The following is a 24,429-nucleotide window of genomic DNA, read 5'->3' as shown; positions in this document are numbered from 1 at the left end:
CCTGTTTTATGACAGTACGTCCGTGCGTAGCTTTAAGGGATAATTCTGGCATGATTTTTGCTCACTGTTATTTATAATCTGTAAACAAATGATAAAATCAAGCCCAGACCAGTCTTTTTCTTTAACTGATTTTGCATTTTAAAGTAGTACCCTAAAGAATAGGGCACTTTAACGCAGCGACTGCCTACCAGTAATATATAAATATACATTTAAAAAAATGATGAGAAATTATAATGGCGTTATTAAGGCAACACTCCTGCAGGCTGACTCCGCTCCGCTCGGCGGCTGCTCCGCGCGGAGGCGGAGGGTGTGATCCGGTCCGGGTCTTCCCTCCGCCCGCTCCTCTCCACTGAACTCCAACCCCCGCGCTCTCTATCAGCATCTCATTCCTGTCTCAATATGTCTCAAGATGGCGGCCAATGCAGGATCGATGTTTCAATATTGGAAGCGCTTTGACTTACAACAACTACAGGTCAGTTCCACGTCCACTCAGACCGCCTGTCCGCTCTTCGCTTCCCGCGTGGCGATTCTCTCGAGGGCCGCGTTTAGTGTGGATTCGGCGGCCGTCTCGGAGGTGTTTCGGAAGAGAATTCAAGACCTCTTCCTCACATTGATGAAAGTGGCTCTCTCGCTGATCAGAAATTGATCCTCTTTGTTCAATTCAACATCGATCGGACATAGCAACTGGGCAAGCCGGGCGACGCCGCAGGGATGCGCCAGAAATGGAAGCACAACCACCGAGCTTCGGCGACGGGCTTTCGGTTCTCTTTATTGCGTGTTCTTTAACTTTTACCGGAGCGGTTAGTCGCAGTTAGCCCGACGCTTTAGCCGCTGTAAGGTTGGATAATTTGGGGGAGAAAAAAATAAGTGCGACTCATTATACGGTGGCGCTGTGGTGACACCAACCATTGAGACGGGCAGCACAGACTCACAACGGCTGTTTGCTTGCATTATTTAGCCTCCCCTATTTTTTTTTTTAACTATCACAATAAGAAGTTTACAAATCGACACGTTAGTAGCTTTATCTGCTAACGTGGTTTTGAGCAGTTTATAGGGAACGCTCTCCGATAAGGAGCTGAGCTGCTTCGACTGTTTGTTTTTTATGTCGTTTTTTCCTGAGAGCAGTCTTACTGAAGGTTTTTCTTTTTTCTTTTGTTTTTTTTTTTTGTTTTTGGACACACATTGCCACGTCTGTGAAAGTGAACAGCGCGGGACGGACTTAAAGGCATGAATGTTAGAAATGTGTTAGATGATGACCTTGTGATTTTGATGAACTCAGGAATGCCTCGGCTCCACGCACGCCACTTATCTCCGGACTGAGGAGTCGGTACAGGAGAGGATATCGGGAAAAAAAAATATCTGGCCTGCTCTGTGTGTGAATAAATTAGTGCGTGTTTGACCTATCACAAGACATGTAGACAATGGCACTGTTGTTTTTTCTCTCTCGTGGCATTTAACACACATAGCTGAATTTCAAATAACAAATTATGAATATTAGTGGGCTAGTTGGTGTCGTCATTTGCATAAAATTGCATTAGGAAGGCTAGCCCCAATTGTTCATGCATTATTTTGTGAACTGCACGGGCTCGGGGTTTAAACTTATATTTAGGTCATGATGCCCCTATGACTGGCGAGACAAAAGGACAGTGAACAAGTCTTCCCAGCGGGCTTTGTGTTGCACTTATGCCACATCATCAAGGCTTCACTTCTTCTATTTATTTGATCCTCCTACTCATGCCCCCTTGTTCATGCATTATGTAAAAAAATGTAGACTGGCTTCTCTTGTCTTTCCTCACCATCTATCACCCTGCCAGCGTTTTCCTCCTCCCTCCATCTTTTTTTTTTTTTTTTTACCTTTCCTCTTTGGCCCTTCACCCCACTTTCACCTATTTTTTTCCCTCTCTGGACAGTTTTCTGTGTGTGTGTGTGTGTGTGTTTCAGTCTTTTCATACACCGACTGCCTGCACAGACAGCACAGGCACTGCCAGTAGCTAGGACATGAAAAATGCATCGCATAAGTTTGTGATAAGGCCCTGGGTAATTATGGCAAAGGCCCCTATCACAAGCGATTAGTCAGGACAGTGAATCTGAGCGTGTGCAAAAAGGCTGGCAGTTGGCAGGCTTGTCTGCAGGATAGGAATCAGTTGAAGCTGGTGTATGTGTGTGTGTGTGTGTGTGTGTGTGTGCACGTGCATGCACCCACAACTGCTCGGAACATTCACTGTCTATTATTGATGACATCTTATTTACTCTCCCTCCCACTGAGGGGCTCCTGGAGGAAAGCCTTTAGAGAAGAAGGTTTTTTAAAAAGCCAGTTTTTTCTGTTTTGAAAGAACAATTTGGGGGTAGTATGATGTGATCAGAGCCTATGTTTGGCCTTGTCGCCACATTTCCTCCTCTTTTTCTTTTCTCCTCTTTAATTGAACGGACAGCGTCGGCAGCACGCCTAATCTGTTTTTCTACGTAAGAGGCGCCAGCAAAGAGATGTTTTCTTGTGAAGATCAAAATCCAACTCAACTTAGATGCCAGTAGCTCCAAGTCATCAAAGCATTTATTCCTTAGACTCCACATGCTGATATTCATTAAAATCCCATTTGATCAGCATGTCCCATTCCCTGTGCGAGAAACAAGCTAGGTGGTTGTTAGAGGACAGAAAGTGCTTTGAAAAATGCACAGTGAACTGTTAAGTTGTCTCTGCGTGCTCCCCTCCACCGCCGCCACTACAAACACAAATGGGTGCAACACTGATGCTTTTAGCAAGGTCTTGCACACTTGCAAAGTGGATCAGTGATTCAGAGATGATGGCAGGGTGACACTGAATTACAGATGGAGGAGGTTTTAACGTCTGTAATCCCTGTCTGTCCATTACAGAGTTGAGTTTCTTTAGAAGGGATCATCACTTTTTTCCACTTTTTTTTTCCCAAGCAGTTTGCTGGAACATTGCGTTTCTGCTTGAGAGCGATGAGTGATTGCGCTTCATTACAGGCAAGCCTTAAGATATGAGCGAATAGCTGGGTCTAAACCTATAACTTGTATTTTCTGTGTAAGCATAGGAAATTAAGAACAGACCTCTCAGTTATACATAATTTTCAATTTAGGCCTAATAGCCTACATCTCACCTCATAACGCTTCCTGGAAAAACGCACCCTGGAGCCACTTTGAAAAATAGTTCACTATGTTAGCGGACAGCTAAATAGTGACTTGGATGAAAACTGATATAGAGGCCGTTCTTATTCCCCACCTCCTAATGGGTAAATTTAGGAAAAAGGTTTTGTAAGCCGATCCCAGAGCTGTGGTCGGTGGCAACCTGAGTGGTGTAAATCTCTCAACGACTGGCTCGCTGTTGTCTGTAGAAGTTTTAGTGTTAATTTATGAGCTGGTTGTCTGAACTCACTGGTGGGATATTTTTACTCCTCTGTTGCTGCACAGGCTGGGGGGAGCACAGAGGAAGGGGCATCACGTCATGTTTTTACTGTAGCCAACCGCTTCTCTGCCCAGTGACAAAACCTGGCATTGGGACTGAGCCTTCTCTGTGTTCGGTGAGTGTCTAGGCATGAGTCAGAGAAGAGCACGGGTGCATGTCAGGTCTCTGGTCCGTCCTGGGCCTGCCTTTGATGGGGCCTTTGTCCTCTAACTTTTTCAGACGATGTCGTTTCATCTGTCGAGTCTTCGTTGCTTGCTGCCAAAGGAATTGAACTGCTCCCAAAACTAGAAAAACTTCTTATGGTTGATTTACCAGTAGACGCTTATCATTGGAGGCCCATATTGCCAGCTTTTTATCGTATGCAACACTTTTCACTCAGTTTCTTTCCTCTCCTGGTTTCAGGAAGATTTGGGTGTTGATTTTGACAAATTGAGAATCGGAAATAAATGACTTACACTTTTAAGAAATCAAATTTTTGTTTAGTTTGCCATATATGCATGCATATTTTTTTATTTTACATATGTGTAATTTTAAGTAATATAATAATTCTGAGTTATAGTAGATAAGGGCTGCATGGGGGTGTAGTGGTTAGGCCCTAGTTCAAATCTCAGCTGGGTACCTTCTTGTGTGAAGCTGGACTGTTCTCCTCTCACATGTGTGGGTTTTTCCACACACTCCGGCTTCATCGCACAGTTCAAAAACATGCTTACAAGGTTAAATGGTGATTCTAAATTGTCGCTTAGGTGTGAGTGTGTGTGGTTGTCTGTCTTTGTGTGGCCCCGCGATGGACTGTCCAGGGTGGACCCTGCCTTCGCTAGGGTTATTCTCGCTCAATATTGCAATAACTACTTTTTTTTAAGAGTTTCTTTTTTCTCCCCAGAGTTCTCAGCTAAAACGTCAGCATCCGTTTTGTCTGACATTACCACTTTCAGCAGCTGCCTACCTAAAGAATGAATCCCTTTGAGTCATCTGTGCAAAACATGTTTTATATTCATTGATAAAGCAACTGAGTCAATAAAAAAACATTCCATCCAAATGTCAAATATTTTTATGTAAAACTTTTATCACATTCTTAGAGCTCTGCCAAAGAATGATCATAGAAATGTCTCTTAGATATTTTAGAGTGGCTATCAATTGAGATCATTTTTGAGTCTTGGCAGATACCACATTAGTAAAGCCTGTAACATATGCTAAAACATGTTATAGTTTCCCTTATGTGTTGCCTTTTTTGCCAGCTGGGATTGCTAACTTGCACCCTAAGAAAGAAACCATTACTTCCTACTAGGCCGTCCAAGCTCCCATACGGCTGTCAACATGTGCAGAGGGTGTCCAGAAGCTAGCAGGCCTTTATGGAGCCAGTTTCTCGTTTTGCTCACCTGTAGGATCATAGATGTTGTGTGTGTCTCATAAGAGAAGCTTTTGTTCTCAGACTGCTCAGCATTCCAGCACAGAGAGCACCAGAGCACGTCTTTCTTGTCTGTAAACTAACTTTAGAATACTCTAACTGCTTTCTCTTGTAAGTTTCCACGTCATTTAAGAGTAGAGGATTGTAAACGCCAGTTCGAGCCTTTATGTAATATCACAAAGGGTGGTGTTCTTTCTGTAAGTTTTGGCCCAACCATACTACTTAAACCAATCCAGTCACACACACTATAACTTAATGATATACTGTCTTGTGTTGCATTTTACAAGAAACATTTTAATCTTGGTTTTAGCTCCTTTACGTGTTCGTATCTCTCTTGATATTTTTGGAATGTCATGTTTTTTTTATTGTTTAGCTCGCTCTGGCACCTAAAATTGACCTTTGAATCATGGAAGCATAAAAAGCAAACAAACTTAAGGTAAACCAACTCTCTTTGCCTAAAGAAAACTTCAGTTTAAGCTCTTCTGAAGATAGTCATGTGATGGGACTGGATTCAAAACATTATTATTAATATTACAGTTATGATTATGTCAAAATAAAAATCTGGAGTGCTATAGAGCCAAAGTAACCCCACTGTCCAGTATTCATTCATGTCCTAAATATACTGTATAATAATAATAATAATAATAATAATGCAAAAAAATACATGTGCTTTTGTATTGAAGTTTTAAGAAAGTTAGCCCCCAAAAAACAAACAAAAAACAGAGGAGCACGAAAAAGGACCATTGGTGAAGTCTAAAATTCATTGATTCAATGTGTTTCAAGAGAATCAAACTGTGATTCTTATTTGGGTACCACTGCCAGCTGTTGCATCACTGTAACTGTAGTTCTTCTCTGTACTAGCTGAGAAAAATATGATGTGATGGCATCAGAAAGCCAGATAATCTTCAAAAGTTTGTAACTGAACCACTTTCCCCCCCATATTTTCTAGAATTTAACATTTATACATTAAACAATTTTGTTAGAAAACTCGTAAAACTTAATTTAGCTTTCGATGTGAATACTTTTACTAGTCTGTCTTTTTTTATCATTGTACTTTCTATTCTGCAAAGCATTTTGACCTTTTTTAGCATTACAGAAAGACTATGATGTGGAGACGGATCAGAACAACTGTAAGTTATGGGATATTTGGGGAAAACTGACTTAAAGGAGCCAAGAAAATCCTAGCTAGAGGCTGGATTGAATTTACTGCAGATGTTAAACGTGATGTTAACTATAAAGTGAAGCAGAAAAAAAAATAGATAGCATTTATTGTCGTTTGCACGGCTTTTACACTGACATACAATATTGTTTCCAGTACAACCCGAACAAGATCAGGCATACAACAAATACACATGTACAGTTCAGAGTTGACTGAGGCTGCAGCAGTAAGTGCGCTGCCTTGTTTAGGATGGGTGTAGATGGGTTACAAATGAGGTGTGTGTGGGGGTGGGGGGTGGGGGGGGCAATGGTGACAAAAAAAAGTCCTATCTAAACACTGCGATACAATTTGTAGATACAAGAGAAACACCTATACCATTTGAACACAAAAGCACATATTCACATGAACAGTACACGAGGGTGGAATGGGTGGGGGTGGGGGTGGGTGGGTGGGGGGTGGGGGGGTCCAGTGGGTGGGAGGGTCCCATCCCAAAGTACCACGATGGGATCGTTGTAGAATGGTTGCAGGGCAGGGGCCCCACTTTTTTGACAAGCATGGCAGAGTGTGATGTTATTTTTACAACACATGATGTACATAACTGTCTTTCAGAATGGGCTTTGGTTATTAAGCTTGCCAAAAATATGTTTTTGCATTAGATACTCTGATAGATTTTTTGCAATTCACAGATAGCTTCTTGGAAAACACGTGAAGCATCTTCAATAGTAAAAGATTAACCAAGTTCAGTTGACTGCTTTTTTTACCCTATTACTTTGATGGCATCAACCTGGATGAATGACAGTCTAAGCAGATCTGCTAAATTATGTTGATACTCAAACCAACCCACCGATTCCTTTTTCCCTGCCTTGTTTTAGGACAGTTTCCTCTTTGCCTTTCAACTGCTTCCTTTAGGGGTTGCCAAAGCTAATCATATGTTGTTTATCCCACTTCTATTGAATCGTGGGCTAAAAAGAGCCCCAAGAGCCTCATGTACAGACCTCGCCCCACGTCAACCCATGACTTCAGTGCCGATGTCCTGTGAGATCATTGACAGTGGGTATTGAATTCTAATAAGCCTTTTGGTGTATCCTAATGGCCTACGTATCGAATGATGATATTGGCATGGGTTGATGGCCTCAGGATTGAATTATGATATTGGTGTGGTGCTGCTTAATGGCTCCTGGTATTGAATTGTGATATTGGTGCACTTTGGAGGTACAGGGATTGAATTATGATATGGCCTGATATCTGCTTCTGTGTAAATTTTAGTGTCAGTTGCAGCTTCTGTTGCCGGACCTATAACCTGTCCTTAGGTTCAATCTATTTGACATCAAAATGAAAACACCCATAAATCTTTAGCCTCAGTTGTCATTTACTTTTTATTATTGGTCTGTTTTAACTTCCATCTTCTCTGTGATCTAACTCATTTGTCCATGAAAGATTTCATTCATTTTGCCAAACCAAAATGTGAAAAAAGTTGAAAAGGTTAATGTTTTAATTACACCTTTTTATAGTAGAAACATTGCTTTAGTGTTATTACTCTTAGCAGTTTAATAGAACGGAATGGAAATGACTAAGTTCTTAATGTTATCTGTAAGCGTCCACACCTTTGCTCTGTTTCTTTTATGCTCTTTCCTATTTTTTCATAGTTTAAAAGCAACCTGGAGCATAATGGTCCTGCTGCCCTCTCACTGAGTAAATGGACATTCTGCCTCTGTGTCAGTTCTCTAAAAATAACAGCGACTGCAGCCTGGACTCAGCAGAAAACTACCTCCGATTATGATGATTCAACTAGCCTGTATCTGCAGGTGTGTGTGTTGGATTGTGGTGCATTACGTTTACAAATTGTTCAGTGAATTGTTAGCATCTTAACTGGGTTGCGTGTAGTTATATTGTACCTTGGTAGCGTTTTTCGTAGGCTGACAGAAAAGATTTTTTACAGTGAAAAGACTGTGCAGTGCCTGCCAGCATTTCTATTTTTTACCTATTGAAATATTGACATTCTACGGAGAAGTCTTCATTTTAGCCATTAAACAACATGTAATTGTCATAAAAGAATTGAATTATTCAGCTGTCAATTACAGAAGTTATACATTTTGTAAATTAAGACATTTACGTCCATTGGAGCACATGCTGCAATACCTTTGCCAGTATCTTCTTCCAGTAGTTAGTTCATCATGTTCTCACCTTCTTAATTTGAGCTCTTTTTCTTGCATTCATTGTAAAGTTGGAATGCAAATTTTCCACATAGTGCTGAAAATGGTTTGGGATTGGCAATATTTTATCTCACACATTTGTAGCATGTCCATTGTTTTAGTATCTTATACCAAGAGAGTCCTATCACCTGATTTGTTGTTAAATTACTTGGGTCTTGTATGAGCACCAACCCAAACCATACTTCCTTTTTGGGATGAAGAAGGCTTGTTGAGCCTGCAATACCCCACTACTGTTAGTAGGCAAGGGAATACTTGAGTTTCACTTCCTTATATCGTGGTGTAGTCCCTAGCCATATTTTTTTATTGAACCTTAGTATTCATTGCAGGGGAATGCTCCTATTCTCACTTAATCTTAGTCAGGGATAAGCTTTGATTTTTGTTAAGTGAAATGTTTAAAATTCTGTACAAATCATACCTAATAGCTGCAAAATTCATTGAACGTGATGAGGCAGTACCTTAACCCCTCTGTAACCTTTGCCCCGAGCAGCTGTTAGATTTAAGCCATGGTTCAATGCTGTGTGACCCTCGCCATGACCTGGTCTGTCTGACTGGTCTAACCTTTAGACCTAACACAGGATGACTACCATCTGTCTGGCATTTAACAGGTCTAGCTTCCTTGAACCTGAACTTGTTTGGACTCTCAAAGTAAAGAAAAAATGTAAATATATTTTTGTGATTTTTTTTTTTCTTCTTCTTTTTTTCTTTTCTTTCTTAAACTTTACCAAAGATGATTTTATGAATTCATTTAAAAAATGTAAACAGCTCAACTTAAATGAAAAGTATTCTAGTTAAGTCTATACTGTGCTAATATTCTGTTTGCGTTTGCTCGGGTTGTGGATCTTCAGAATGTCTTACTCAAGTCCACAAAATGGGGCTGTGTAACCTGCCATCTTGCATCTAAAGGCGAGAGTTGTCTTGAGAGTCAGAGGAAGGGGCCATGTTTTGTAGACCCGGACTCATCCACTGACTGCTGTCTGACCCGGAGTTCAGCGGTGTGGTTATTAATAGGCCCGGAGGCCTCAACTTCCAGGAGGCCCTCTGATCAGTTCCAGATGTGAAATGAAAAAGGACAAATGTACGTTAGCCTATCCATGTTTCACATGAGGCAGAAAGTGGGGAGATAGGCATTTGGCGAGACTGATAAAGAGTGAGGGAGGGAGGAAGGGAGGGACAGAAGACCTTTCCACAGCAGGAGTGTGTTTTGTGAGTCTTTGTTTGTGTGTGTGTGTGTTTTCGTTTATTACTCTCTCTGCCCTCAGACCAAAAGACTATAAAAACGTATGGTATCACCATGGCGACCATAATAACTACCTATAAAACAGCGTGTAAACTGTGAAATAAGACAAACAGACCAGAACAGCCTTGACTGGCTGGCTGAATGGCTGCCTTCCGCCATAAAACTATTTGAGAGCCAGACTGAAGGAATGCCTCGGAGGCTGCTGTGGCTGTCACGACACATGAAAGGATTAGGCTCTGTGTTTTATCTCCTCTTTATCTGATGGTAATGGATAAGCTGAGTGTAGCCTATCATCTGACGCTTTGGCTGGGAGTTTGATGTTTTAGTAGGGTGTCGTTTTGTTGAGTTGACCGCTTTGGTCTATTGATTGCTGTTTGATGGTTTTGATATGTCTGCTGTGTGGAACAGGTCAAGTCTTTTATGCAGTGAAGGCTCCAAATAGCTTTTAGCTGTCCTTCACCCCCCCCCCCCCCCCCATTTACTCTAGTGGTTCGTTTGATGTTTGGATCAATCAATATAAAAAGCCCGAGTTCTTACACATGCTCCTTCTTATGTCCCACTGTGCTCAATTCCTCTTCCTTCTTTGTGTGGCATTATATCACATTTTCTCAACACAGAATGAATGGCACAATTACAAGTCATTACTTAGCCTAACACAAGCTAATTATTCTGTCATTAAGGCAAGGATTAGCTATGCTCATTCTTTGCTTCTCACTCTTTTTGTGCCTTTTTTCTCTGGAAAGTCATGCAAGCGGAGCAGAAATCTCTGCTCATAAAGGCTGAGTAAGACTGAGCCCCAGGACACATTCTGTTGATGTTGATTGTATAGACCACGGGTGTCAAACTAATTCAGAAGAAATGGTGACACTACACAGTAGTGACAGCGTGGATAGCCGACATTAAAGATTCCAGACACAAAGATATGTCTAACTAAATTGGGCGCTCTGATGTACGCTTTTAATTTTTGTCCGGAAATCAACATGGTTCTTTTATAGGCCGTGGCACAGCTCATGCTGATGTGTCATCAGGCGTCTAGAGAAATTACTGGATACAACAGATAGTGGGGGCTAAATTAAAATGTGGGGGGAAAAAAGGACCTCATGCAGAGCAGGGACCTAATGTAGCATAGGCACGTGAGAGGCATGCACACCTTTGTCACTGTACTTAAACTGCCAGCTCCCTAAAGCAGTTAGTTGTCCTTATATGGAAGTCTAAACAAATTACAGCAAACCCAATGGCTAACAAACTGAGAACAGAGCAACTCTCAACACTGCTCTCTTGTCAGGGGTCACAGACTTTCTGGGTCAGAAATAGATTGTAAATGAGTGTAGAAGGGTGTGGATGTTTGCTGTGTTGCATTGCTTGCCTGCACCTGCGACTCTGTCATCATTCACTGATGGTTGCTTGTATGGGCATTTAAAGTCATAGAAAGAAATGGCTGCACGATGCAGGTTGCCTTAAAAAAATCTTGGCTCTCAGCCTTGTATATGTGCTATAGGGCCTGAAGAGCCCCACTCTGCCCCTAGACTTGATTAATTCCTATCGCCTCTCTCCATGATCCCAGTTTCCATTTTTTAGTCTATATCTGTGCACTCATCCCCTCCCCAATCTCTTCTCACTGGCACAGAATGGCTTCCTGGCAGAATGGAGGCATTAATTCAGGGATGAGAGGTGTGATTCTCTCTCTCCCTCTGCTTCTTTCTCCTTCTCTCTATCAGTGCTGTGTTTGTAATGCCTGGCCTTTATTGTAGCTGAAACAGCTCACTACCCTCTGATCCTATCTTGGATCTCAATATCCTAGCCGTTCCAGCCTGTAAACGCAGGGATGAAAAATCTTGCCCTTTCACCATCGCATTACACCCCAGCATATCGCCATATCCCTCTCCTCCCGTTGCACTCTCCACACCGCTCACCCCTTTGACACAGGCCTCCTGCAAGATCCAAACTCTCCAAAATGAGACCAAGTGAGCTCCACTTCCTCCCCACTACAAGCCGTCTTAGTCTCATTATATTTGTATTTAGGCTCAGTCCAGGCTGCTAAATCCCCCCTTGTCAGACAATAGGTCAGGTAAAATAATGACTCGCTCTGAGAAAGCTTCGGGGAGAGTTCAGGTTTGGGTGTCGGTGAGATAAAACAACAACCAGTTCCTGAGCAGAGAAACATGGATCAATACAAACAAAGCTGCTGCGTAAAAAGGCTGTTTTTGATCCAGGCTTGCGTCAGCATCACTGAAGTGAGTCTTGACTGCTCCTGTGCAGTTGGTAGATGTGGATATGTGTTCAAAAAAAGGAGCAAAATGCTCAGGGAGCACAAGCGTCTTGATAAACTGTGGAGAGTGTTAGGTTGTCCCTCGCCCCCAACTGTTCTGCACACAAACCGAATGAAAAAGAAAAGCGTTTAGATCCTAGCTTCCGCTGTAAAACTCAAGTGCAAGTCTGCATTAAGGAAACTTGGTGGTTTCATTCCAGTCTGAGAGAGGAATTGCTAAAACAGAGATTCAGGAAGATACGGCTTGCTTTTTAAACCCCCCTTTGTGGTTTGTGAAAACAGCATCTGTTGGCACATTTAGTTCTGTAACATGCTATGTCAAACGTAGGAAGCCAGACAGGCATCCAGGATCGCAGTGTCTTATCTCTGCTGCTGCTGTTGTGCTGTGTTTTGAGGGGGCGGGCCTGTGATCTGTGATCATGTACCATGTCGTTGTAGCAAGCGTGGCTGTTGCTCCTGACTGAGCTGCCACCCCGTGACTCCACCCCCACACAGTACGTACGGCATACAGAACAGTCAGCTGCATAAGAGTTGCAGATGGGGGGGGGGTGCTTTGAAAGGTAGGTTTTGCAGATTTCAGATAAGACATCTTTCCAGACGCCTTTACTGTTTACTATCACAACCACATAACGGCCTCAGACATGTTTCGAGATAAAAGGGAAAGATAAGTGAAGTGCGCGAGTGGGACAGAAAAACCTAATCTTTTTAACATCTGTGTCATGGTGTCAAGTACAAAGTTTTTACTTGAAAGCTGCAGTGCTTACATTTAAATTTCTTTTATCCTTGTAGATGAGAAAAATTGTGTTTTCTTATATCCGGTATGAACTGAATTGTATTTTTTCATGTACTTTTAGATGAATATGTGCAAAGCACGCTCCAAATATGGAGCAGTTCATCTGCATGTTCCACCTAATTGAGCATTGGCATGTTTGTTTATGGGCTAGGTGTACGCAAAGGAGTTTCCAGTTTTACGCTGTCCTTTAGAATGAGACCAGAAGCCCGTCCTTTGGTAACATTATCTCCTCTGTGTGCTCCCCTGGTCACCGTGGTTATACAGACAGTAACTGCAGATTGACTCCTATCTGTGTACATAACAATAACTTTGTTGTCATTCCAACAGCCTATCTGTCTCGGCATCGTTGGGAGCGTTGGGGCATAAGGAATTCCGCAAAAGTTTTGATATCTCAATTAAAGAGCGTCTGCCTCCTGTTATCTCATTTAGTCTGTAGTCAATATGATTGGCATAATCAGACATGCCCCTTTTAATCAGCCTCACTGTATCATCACCTGTGGCTCATTAGAGTAATTAGAGCAGATTAGCTGGATAGAAGGCCTTGCTTTGCCTGCAAATGAACGAAGGATGTCATTAAAGTGGCTCAAATTGAAAATACACACGAGTGATCTGAGGACCATAGGTAATAGGATTTGTTTATGCGTCAGTGTTACCTGTAGTGTGTACAGTCATGGTGGTAGGATTGAGAAATCCCAATTTCTCTTTGAGCTAAACCTCTCCTACAAAAAAAAAGAAAAGAAAAAAAAAGCTCACTCAGCTATAGAGCGGTGGGCTAACAAGTTAGCACATTTTCTCTCCTGAAACAGAGTTCAAAGAATGTGGAAAGACTGGGCTCTCAAAGTTACTGCAGCAGCCTGTCTGTGCATTCATGTGAGAGCACATGCATGTGGAGCAGTGCAAGAGGCTTCTTGGCCAAGTCGGTGTTGAAGTCTCTCTAGGGAGTGTTGGCAATCTGTTCCAATTGACTTTACAGCTGACCAGACGACCAAATGAACCAGGACAGGGACTGCTGCTGTGGGCCAGTCCAGCCTAGCCAGGCAGTGCTGTTACAGCAATCATACAGACATTACAGCCCACTTAATGCTCCCCTGCACACACATATTCCATCCTCTGTTGAGCTGGACTGTGCCGTCCTTAACAGGCAAAGCTTGATTTAAAATAGGGTTCAAATACATGTGAAGGGTTAAGTCAATTTAAATGCTTAACAGGTTAAATATTTTTAAATATTTATTGTATTTTAAAGTCAAGTTAAGGTGAGATAGTTTGTGTTTCTGTTTTTCCTACTGATACTTAATCAAACATCAAGGTTTTTTTGTAGCAAATGTCAACTTTTTCACACTTAAGTAATGAATCTGTAGAACAGCGTTGCCCAACATCAACAGTGATCAATTTCAATGTTTTATTGCTTCAAACCTAGTGACACATCTGGGATTTTCTAAATTAAAATCAACTTTGTTCAAACAAGCTATAGTGAATACATTTCTGTTCCTATGTCCCTCGCTTTAGGTTCATAGTTTGGTATTTCAATAAATAATTTTTCTAGATTTCTGTAAACAATACCGCCCTTTTCCTGATGGCTTTGAAATGTATCAGAAAGAATGTCAGTTTTATTTGATGGTAGTACTGTATAAAACAGAGGCTCCTTTTTGAGAAGGATGATTTAACGCAGCCTTGCCTAGCTTTAGTTTTCCATAGATTTAGTTACTCACTTCAGTTTATTCATAATAGGTGCCAAAGTGGGAAAAAACCCAAACTGCTTGTTTACTATTTTACCTGAGGTGGTGTATTTTGCAACGTTTTCTATGGGAGTTAAAATGGCAGATGTGGTAAGAATGATTGTGTGTGTGGCGGCAGCGATTGTGCTTCGTTAGATGTTGTGTTCCCATCAGCAAGACGAGAGAGCTAAGCCTGTCTGTGTTTGCAATGTGGGCACCGTTTGCTGCATAGTCGAAAACCTAACTTAGTTCGCAGGTCAGTTTTTTTGGACTAAGGCCATGACCATAATTACTTGCTCACTTGGCATCAAATCAATCCTCTTTTATGTGTGATTTATTTTGCTTAGCAGTGGTGAGATTTATTTATTTATCTTTGAGGGGACAGGGATTTGGAAACGCATTGGGATACATGTAGAAAGGGATTGACCCAGGACCTTCTGAGACAGAATAGAAAAATTGGGACAGGATCTTGCTGAAAACGTATTCATTTGGTTGATATGTTTAAATATTTTAACTAATCGGAGACAAAAAACTCAAAACATTAAGTCAAGGAATTATATTGAAAGTACATTTTTATGAGTTGCATCAACTACTTGGCAAATCAAGAAAACCTGTTGATGTTGGAGATAGTGTGGTTTTAATGCTTCAGTTAGAAGAAATCTCAGCTTTATATTCAACTTTGATCTGACTAAGACTTTATGCTATTGTGAACATTTTTAAAGAAAAAAAGCTTGATGTCCCACTCAACCATTATAATTAAGCTTTGACATTCTTAATAGAGTGAATGCCTCACCAACAGAGAAGTTGAGCCTGTGCCTGAATGTGTTCAGAACTATAAATATGCACTTATAAAAACCAAAAAGAAAAGATATTTTGGAATATTTTTACTTAAACAGTAATCAAACATGACAAAGTAACGTAAAATGATCTGTTCTTTCAGCATCATTGCCCAGATAACAAAAGTCGAGCTTGCTGTGACTGATCAAGTGTTCACTTGCACACCTTATTGTGCACAGTCATTTTTAATTTGTGTCAAATGCACAAATGTAAATATAGCTCACTAAATAGCGTGCAAGCTGAGAATATGCCCGGATAAATAAATAAAAAACTGCACAACAGTAAAACTTTAGTAGAACTATTGACTCCTCTTTCTCACACTCTTCCTAAGTATATTTTGCATTTTGGAATAACTTCCCTTTTTCAATTAGCGTCTGGGTTTCATCGTCAACCAAAACATTTTTCTGCCTTGCTATTGATACATGTCTATCTATAGCTGGTACTAAACCCCGCCACATGGGGAAGGGCATTGCTTTCCACAACCTGATGTTTTAAAGTTGAAACAGCTATAAATATACTGGATAGATGATGGCATGTCAGAGTTTTTGCATTTGTTTCAACGCTGTGATTGTATCATAGAAAGGTAAATGTTAGTTAATGTGTTATTGTAAGTTAGACTGGGAGGGTTTAATGATGCAGTTTAGTTAAATGCATACCTAATTCACTCTATTCTGCTGCTTATTTTATCTGATTTTGGACTGGATTGAAACTATTATTTTTTTGTTTTTGCAAACAGTCAATCATTGTGGTTACATTTCTTAGTATAATTTGTTGTTAGTCAGATGAGATTTTCCTATTATGATACTGTTATCTGGAAGCAGTTGAATTATTTCACCTATACCCATAAATTGGGGCATTTAGTTTATAACAAATAATTTCAAGTGATTAAAATGTATTAGTTCTACTTCTCATCAAGCTTCTGCACACGCTCGAATTCACTAACAGACAGGGCAGCTGCTCCATGGCCATGGGCAGGCGTGCTGCTACATCAACTGCTCTGTGAGCAGCTAGAGCAAGATGGCTTGTAAGCAAGTGAGAATTTTTTTCTTTTTTTTGTTTTACTCTCTGTGCTGCTGTGTAAAATCCATAACAGAGGACAGTCAACCAAGTCTGTCTGCCTAATCATTTTTTTTCTTTGATCTTTTGTGGATAAAACAAGATCACTGCTGCTCAGGGAGTTAAACTTAATGCTGATGTGGGAAAATCTCCTAATTAGTACTTGGTAACGTTGCTTCTTTAGAGGGTTGTAGTTTTTGGGGTGTGGGCAGTGTGGGGAGGCGGTTCTATGTGCTCAAGTGTGTTTTGGGACCTTGTCTGTAGACTGAGCCACAAGGGCCCCTGTGGTAATGTGTGTATTAAATGATTAGTGTGTTAGTTAGCATAACGGCCCTTCAGCAGCGTTTAATCACTCTCTGGGGTGGGCAGCCTCACAGGAGGTGGATAGAAGGGGTGGGTGAGGGAGAGAGGCGGGGGTGAGGGAGAGATTTAAACTGAGGAGATGGAGCTGCTGGTTGACTGAGTGAATTATATGGTGAAAGCTCTCAAGATGACGGTGAAAAAAAAAGGAGTATGCGTGATGCGGGGCAAGACTCCAAAAGAAACATCATCCTGCAATATTCACACGCTCAACACAGACACAGATGCAATCTCAGAACTTGTCAGAATTTGACCCAAAATCTATACAAGTTTCAAGAGTCTGCATTACGTAAAATACTAACTAAACGCTCAAAAAGACCGGTTAGAGCTGATGATCATTTTCTATAAAGTCATTTTGCTGAAAGAGATCATGAGGATGAGATTAGTCAACATTAATGCAGGTTTCAAAGTTATTGTTTCTGGAGTGAGTTGCTACTAACTGATGATTTGACATTACTAGTGGGAAAGTTCATTTATTGGTTGCAGTGTTGTTTATATCATCTGTGATTTTGCTGCTGCTCCATTTAATCATCGGTTCTACTGGAACTGGACGGCTGGTGCAAAAACAATTCCTGCTTTTCATTCTTTATGAAGATGAATGTTTACTGTATGGACTGCTGTACCGATGACAAAATGCACACCGGAAACCTTACAAAATTGTGTGTTTGGTTTGCAGAAAGAACTAGATGCCACCGCCACACAGCTTGCCAACAGACAGGACGAAAGTGAACAGTCCAGGAAGAAACTAATTGACCTGAGCCGTGAGTTCAAGAAGACCACTCCAGAGGTGAGAAAATCCAATGTTTACTGACGTGTCCCAACATAGGAAACATGCACACACAACTCGCGATTCACAAACTGTCAGTTTGCTTCAGCTACTGTTCTACTTTTTCGTAAGTGCACCTCTAATTATTTACAAAGAAACCAATAAGAAAGAGAAGACAACACAAGAGATATACAGGCTTGGCTCCCAAAAATAGTATCTCCATTAGTTTCCGTGAAATCCTGAAGAGACAAAACAGAAAACCCCTCAGGAGTTTGTATTATCTGACCTAGTTTTTCATAGGAACAGAAAGTGTGGTCTGTTGGTGTGTGTATATGCAGGGAGAAAGGCAGAAAGTCAGAGCAGGGATGAGCAGTAGGGGGAGAAAGAGAGAGTGTGACACCACTACTAAGTGGGATCAGGAGGGAATTCTGTCCTATTCCTGTGTTCCCATCACTCCTCCTGGGAATATTTGTTTCATCTCTGTTACCAAGGCAACCCCGTTCCAACCTCAGAGAGAAAACAAAGTATTGTTGTGTTATTATTGGTAATGTCACCATGGTGAATTATTGATGTTGGTATAAATTATGTATGAATGGTGTACACAGTGGATAGAAAATTGTCAACCCTCGGTAGAGTTGACAGTAGGCCCTATTATATTTACCACAGGATAGGGATTGTGACTATTGACTCCAGCATGTTGCCCATCGTGGTTACAAGAATATACACACGAGAGAGAGCCATGCCTGCATACAGAAGATGCAAGTTTTGCTTCACCCTACTCATTCATCTCTAGTCTGATTTCCAAGTATAACCACGTTACTAGTGACAGAGGGAGTCGAGACGGACACAAGGAAATACACATGTAGAGGCCGAGACGCCTATGCACACAGAGAAAACACGAAGAGGCAAAGGCTAAAGCACACAGAGGCAGATAGCCTAGATCACAGAACAGGACACACACATTCATCAGTGTAACAAGGCTGTGATTTAGGAAGGCTCCTCTGGCGTCTGTGTGGCCCCTGGCATCTCCCTGGTATGTGGAGGAGGAATCTGAGCCAGGCCAGACGAGCGACAGGATTCATTACAGGGCTCTAACCGGCTCAATAGGAATCGGCAATAAAAACTGGGCAGTTGGAAGTACAGAGGCGTCGAGACTGCCAACCAAACAGGCTTGGTCATAACATGCGATGGCTTTCGCTTGATTAAAAAAAGTCTTGTGTGTTCATGGAGCTGTGTTCTCTCTCATGTGGGGCTGTGTATTTGGTTGACCAGCCCATAGAGGGGGCTGTCAGCTCTCAGTGGTCTGTGTCAGTCAGCGGAGATCACAGTCACATCAGATCAGACTGCATTAAGCTGAGCGGGAGTCCGTCTCTGATCCATTATTCAACAACCAGGAGACCGGCCCACATTGACTGTGTCTCGTCTGCTGAGCTGTACTCGGCGTGAACTGCACTCATGGTCTGCATAATAACATGCACACACTCGCACAGCAGGTTTTGTAGCATTTTGAAAGTAGTGCAAAGAAATGCAGCGTGAAAACAAAGTTTTTATAATTTATTAGGTCTGACACACTGTCAAATTTTTAAGACTACATCTCACTGTGCTTCCTAAGTTTCCTAAATTATTCATTGAGTTCTTAATTTCCTTTTAGTTAGTCAAGTCCGCTCTACTACAGTGTTGTAAAGAAAAGGGTGGGAATGGTTGTAAAATGCCCCAAAGATTGCTAGCCAAAGGCAGTAGCAGTAAAACAACTTTTGTGTTTGTGTGTATATGTGCATGGATGCAAAGACACAGTTTGTGTTTAGCTGCAGGGCAGACAGACAGGGAATGGGAGTTCCATACTCCCTGGAGGATTCCTCGGGCTACCCTGTCTGCTGTCTGCTGGCAGCCTACACACCGACCATCCATCTCCTGGTGCATGGGCCCCTCCACTCCCCTCAACACACACACACACAGACACACACACATATAGAATGACCGTGTGTGCATTGTTATGTTATATGGTCATAAATCTTTGTAGGGGGGAGCTGAAGGAGCAGCTTTTGAGCGGACCAAATGGGTTTAGTGTCCTGGCGATTGAGTAGCTCACTGTTGTATTTTGAACTGCTTTACCTGCTTTAAAATGTTTTAGTCTTTTCATCTTTTGCAGCATTATTGTTGCAGTCAAAAATGGTTTGGTCTCTTAGTAAGGGGTGTCTAAATTTGTTTAAGTAAAATAGAAGAAAACAACAGAAATCTCAAAACCACACCACAACTTGATGGAAAATTCAAATATTTGGTTTCATATAAGCGCTCTTTAAAAAAAGGAAAGCTTTCGCAAAAGAGAATAAGGTGCAGGGTTCAGGTCATTATTCACACCAGGGGAATATTGAATTGGACCAGACAAACTGCCATGGTGACCCCTGATGAGTCAACAATAAACCAGGGTCACAGAGTTCATGACCTGTCCTCAGCCGCAGACAAACGGCCTGTCTGCACCAACCTGGGACTTGCCCAGTTCCAGACACTGGTCACAGGTCATTTTGGGATACTCATTACCCAAAGTTGTCACTTAGATGTCTAGGTGGAGGTTTGAGAGAGGAAACACGGCTCCTGAACAGATATCTGTCGTTGCCCTTCTTCATTAAGTTGACTTGTGAGTGTGAGAGTGTCCACAAACTGTACAAATCAAGTGTTCCTGAACAGAATGTCCTATTCTGCTGCACTTCTTACCATACGCTCCAGTTCAGTTTGTCAGCATGGAGGCTCGCCTACAGCGTTCTGATTTGCATGTTCCCTTGATACATACTCAACTTGCTGTCTAATCTAAAACGGCTGACTTTTATTGGAAAGTCAAACAATGGGACATAGATAAAGAAGCATTTGTTTTATATTAAAGAAAGTTGTAGAATGACCTAAGCAGTAACTTCAAGCAGAACTGAAAAGACAATTTGCATTAACTGTAGATCTGCTCTGTGGCTTATTGACTCTGGCTCACACGCACTTCTGATGCCTTGGGTGGCCCAGGTGGTGCTGCACCTGTTCCTATAAGGAGCACGGTCCAGCACAGCACCCTGGGCAATAAACCTAGCTTTACTGCTTTTTCTTTTGCTGATCTTTTATACACCCTACTAAATTCAGTTTCAGTAAGTGGCGAGAACGGCATTTTCTCAATTCAATTACAGAAGTGCATGTTTATTATTCTTTATATGGGTGTCACATGGTTTTGTATATTCATGTCAAAAATGAAACTCTTTGAATATCTTGATTTACTTATCTATCTCCATTTTTCTTCAGGATTTACGGAAACAGGTCGCCCCTTTGCTTAAGAGCTTCCAAGGAGAGGTGAGTTTGTTATGGAATGTATACTGACACTTGAAAACATTTTAATTTCATATAAGTTTTATTGACTTAGTGTTGCTCCCAATCTCAGTCTCTGACATTCATTTTTTTCTTTACACTTGCCCATTAAAGTAGTCATTATTTTGCTTAGACATCTTCTGTATTTACTCTTGCCTCGATCTCATTTCCCTTCTTACCTCTACTTCTTTTCTCTGCTCTGCTCTTGATTTTCTGTCCTATTCATGAAGTCCTGTAGCCCGAGGGTGTGTTTAAATTGCATCCTGCAAAAAAGTCACCACAAAACCCTAGCTTAAGCCAGTTACAATTCACTGACTGCCATTTCCTCTGACTTTGTATGTCTGCATTGTACAGTGGGTTTATTAGCCTGTCTTTTAAGGGAAGGTTTGGTGAATCATGAACTATTTCTTGGATGGATAGATAGATAGATAGATAGATAGATAGATAGATAGATAGATAGATAGATATACACACACTCCTACTGCTGCTCACTTCTATCTCCTTCCTCATCATATTGGCCTAATTCCATTTTGACTCCTCCTTTCTGGCAGCTATGCACTTGCAGTTCACTCCTGTATGTGAAAGTCAGAATGTTGGAGTGGAAGCGGCTGGTTCAGATTCAGACAGGGGCTTTATTTGGGGTTGGAAAGGGTGGGTGGGTACTCGCAGACATACATACACATACTGTAGGACACACACATTCTCAAGCAAAATCATCTCAATACATAGTGACAGGGCTGTTTTGCTACTGGCCATAGAGCATTACAGTTTAACACTGGTTTAGTTTCCATATTCTTGTGTTAGATCAACAACCACAGCCAGTGGTTATGTAAAAATGCTGTAATTTATAGTGGTTCCACCATGTTCTGCTGATGATCCACAGTCTATTTAGAGAACAGAAACACCAGCATAATTGGGGCTTTGTCAGCTGTTTCCACCATCTTTATGTTGACACACCTTGGCGGCATGCACACCAAAACTTGCTGAGACTCGTAGTGGGTGGTCGCGGAACTGAGAGACATTATCTTATGATTATTGAGATAATACTGTACACCCGCGCCAGTCTCAAAACAGCCCATCAATCAGACGACTATTCTGCACACTTGCATGCCACAACACGAGTCGCTATGAGGATACGTAATTTTACCCTGTCTTTGTTTGCTTACCCTTCAAACCTTTGATCAAGGACAAGACAGCGCCAAGAACCATAGGGGGTCTTTTTAGATTCTCTTACAAACCTATCTTTTAACTTTTTATTCAGGAAGTTGTGGCTAAGTCAAGTAAATATGGAGACGAACCAATAAAGAGTTTCAACCCGCAAATTTTAAGGCTTAATTGCTTTATTTTTGTGATTGAAAGGTACATGCCTACTGGTATGATTTTTACCAATAATTGTAAAGTTTCCACAAGGCCAGTTTGGCAAACCGGTTTTGTGTTTATATCGAATGCTCAGTGTTTCTTTTTGGTCCATCGATCAGATAAGCTTTTCCATTATCCAAGGCCTTAGTCTCTGCTTCCCATAGCCTCCTCTTATCAGACTCCACTGGGGCCACACACACACACAACACACACGTACGTATGTACAGGTCAGCCTGATGCCCTTCACACACTATGGTTGAGATAGGGGAGTGAGGCAGTGCTGAGTGATGGTGGCACAAGGTGCTGACGTACGTATGTATGTGTTTGTGTGTGGGGATGTGTCAGGGATACCTTTTGCTATTGTAAGCATTTCTCGCCAATAACCCTCTGATACTGGTGAGGTATCATTTGTGTCACTTCATTTGTTGTGTATGTGTGCAGGATGGGGGCAGGGGAGCGTGTAATAGCAGATGTCATTGGGATTGGTTGAAAGAACTGCAGTTTGGAACAGCAGGCTTGGATTTGCAAATCCTGGGTGGTCTTCTAATGGTTCTGGTCTTGCAGTTAACCTGCCTTTAACAGTAGGGTGTGTCCTACATTAAAAGTCTATTTCCTGCCTCCCATGTCGGGCTATATAAAGCTGTTGTACCACTAACCTTGGCCCAGTCACTGCACAGCCATGTTGCTGATTTCTTTTACTGCTATCAGCAAAAACATTTTTGTGAGGGTTTTTTTTGGTTTTGTGTCTTTCCACATTGTAATCTTTAAATTTTTGATCAAACACAGTTTTATGTAGATATGAATAGATGTTTGCACACAAGCCGGTTGTTGGTGTGCCAAAGGTATAAGTGCTGAAAATTTGTAATCTTCCATTTGAGGATCATGATCACTTAATTTGAGACGGCATTTGAAACTGTAAAATGCACAATGTAGCTTGATATGTGAATCAGTGAAATGAGTGGGGTTTTGGGTGTGTCTGTGTATGGGGGTGAGAAAAATAGCAGGCTGGTAAAACAGGCTGAAGTGCGTGACGGAGACTCATGTGAGAAACACTGACACTAAAACAACTCAGAGGAAAAGTAATGAGTCAGACAACATGAAATTGACAAGAAATGAATTGAAATAAAAATACAGTGGAGGGCGGGGGGTTGCTGGCACCAGCCTACTCAGGGCCAGATGTTTTGCGGCTAAAATCTAGAGATGAATCAAAGCCATGTGAAGAGATTTATTAGGTTCCCATAGGAGCACAGGCAGTATTACATGTAACCCGCTCTGTTTACAGTGGCAAGAACCCCTAACCACCCATCAACTACACTACTGGCTTGGCTGGGAATGTGAAGACTTTGTATTTGGGCTTATATAGGCTTTTGTCTTCATTCTTGTTCTCTTTGTTAATGCGCTGGAGGAGTTGGAAGAGAAACACAAGGCTGTTTAGTCTGAGTGCATGAGCCAGAGTAGTCAGCTGTACCTCTGCCCATTACAGTAGCACCATCTGAATGTCTTTATTTGGCATCTGTTTCCTTAGACTCTGACTTGACTTCAGATGTTTTGCCTACGCTCCCTGTTTCTCATATTGAAGAGTGACACTTGGGCTGTAATCCAGCCATTCCTTTGTGTTTCGGTTTTAAAAACGTTACAAAAGTTTTTTTTTTTTTAAAGAATAGTTTTTTTATGGATCCTTCTTAATGCTGTCCAATTCAATAACGTTGGGGATGGAATGCATGCCGTGCCTGCCTGTGTTAATGGCTACATCAGTAATAGATCCACACTGTATTGCTGCTAAGAGCTGACTGAATAATCTGCCCCTGCTGTGGCTGGAAAGACTGAGCCAGCTGTTTAATGATGTCAGTGTGCTGGAGGGAACACACACTTTTATACACACTCACGCACGCACGCACATACTGATGGACCCGGGCACACTTGCTTGAGGACAGACCGACGTGGACATGCATAGCCGCATGGCAAACGAAACACATCCGTCAGCGGCTGAACAGCTGAACTGGATTTACGGGAAGAAAACACCCAAGCAGCCCCTGTCAAAATGCCCAATGACATGCAACACACCAGTGCAAACTGATGATGGACAGTTGTGTAGACTACCCCTAATGTGAAATTAATGGGCAGACTTTCAAAATGGATGAATTTGACAATTGGAAATGAGGTTGTGTATGTGAGAATTAACCAATACTTTTTCTTTTGTCATCTTTGCAGATCGATGCCTTGAGTAAGAGGAGTAAAGAAGCAGAGGCCGCCTTCTTGAACGTATACAAGAAAATAATTGATGTCCCTGGTAAGAACAAGCTTAATTTCATGCTGTATGTCACAGTGTGTCTATTTAAACCCATCGAGCATAAATCTTTGGATAAACAGTTATTCATGCACTCAATATCCGTAGTGCAAAAGAGAAAAAAAAAACGACGCTGCTCCTTCAGTGCTCATCGACGCATTTACAGGGCTCTAATATGTAGCCTGGAGATCTCAGCCCAACGAGTGTAGC

General features: G+C 41.7%; 1 protein-coding gene across 4 annotated transcripts in view; it reads left to right on the top strand.

Moving 5' to 3' along the window:
* Positions 1 to 313: 313 nt before the first annotated feature.
* cux1 (cut like homeobox 1) overlaps positions 314 to 24,429 on the top strand; it is a 54,971-nt gene continuing 30,855 nt past the window's right edge. Inside the window, exons 1-4 of one of the 4 annotated variants that reach the window (XM_011482511.3) lie at positions 314 to 472; positions 17,145 to 17,255; positions 20,511 to 20,558; positions 24,144 to 24,222. In XM_011482511.3, coding sequence (XP_011480813.1) covers positions 410 to 472; positions 17,145 to 17,255; positions 20,511 to 20,558; positions 24,144 to 24,222 — 301 coding nt within the window. In that variant the 5' untranslated portion in view covers positions 314 to 409. The remainder of the gene's footprint in view (positions 473 to 17,144; positions 17,256 to 20,510; positions 20,559 to 24,143; positions 24,223 to 24,429) is intronic. The other 3 variants (XM_011482510.3, XM_011482509.3, XM_011482512.3) reach the window with 3 other exon arrangements.

Source organism: Oryzias latipes, chromosome 13, assembly GCF_002234675.1.
Source record: "Oryzias latipes chromosome 13, ASM223467v1".
Classification (NCBI taxonomy): Eukaryota; Metazoa; Chordata; class Actinopteri; order Beloniformes; family Adrianichthyidae; genus Oryzias; species Oryzias latipes.
This window is presented reverse-complemented; position numbering and strand designations above follow the sequence as displayed.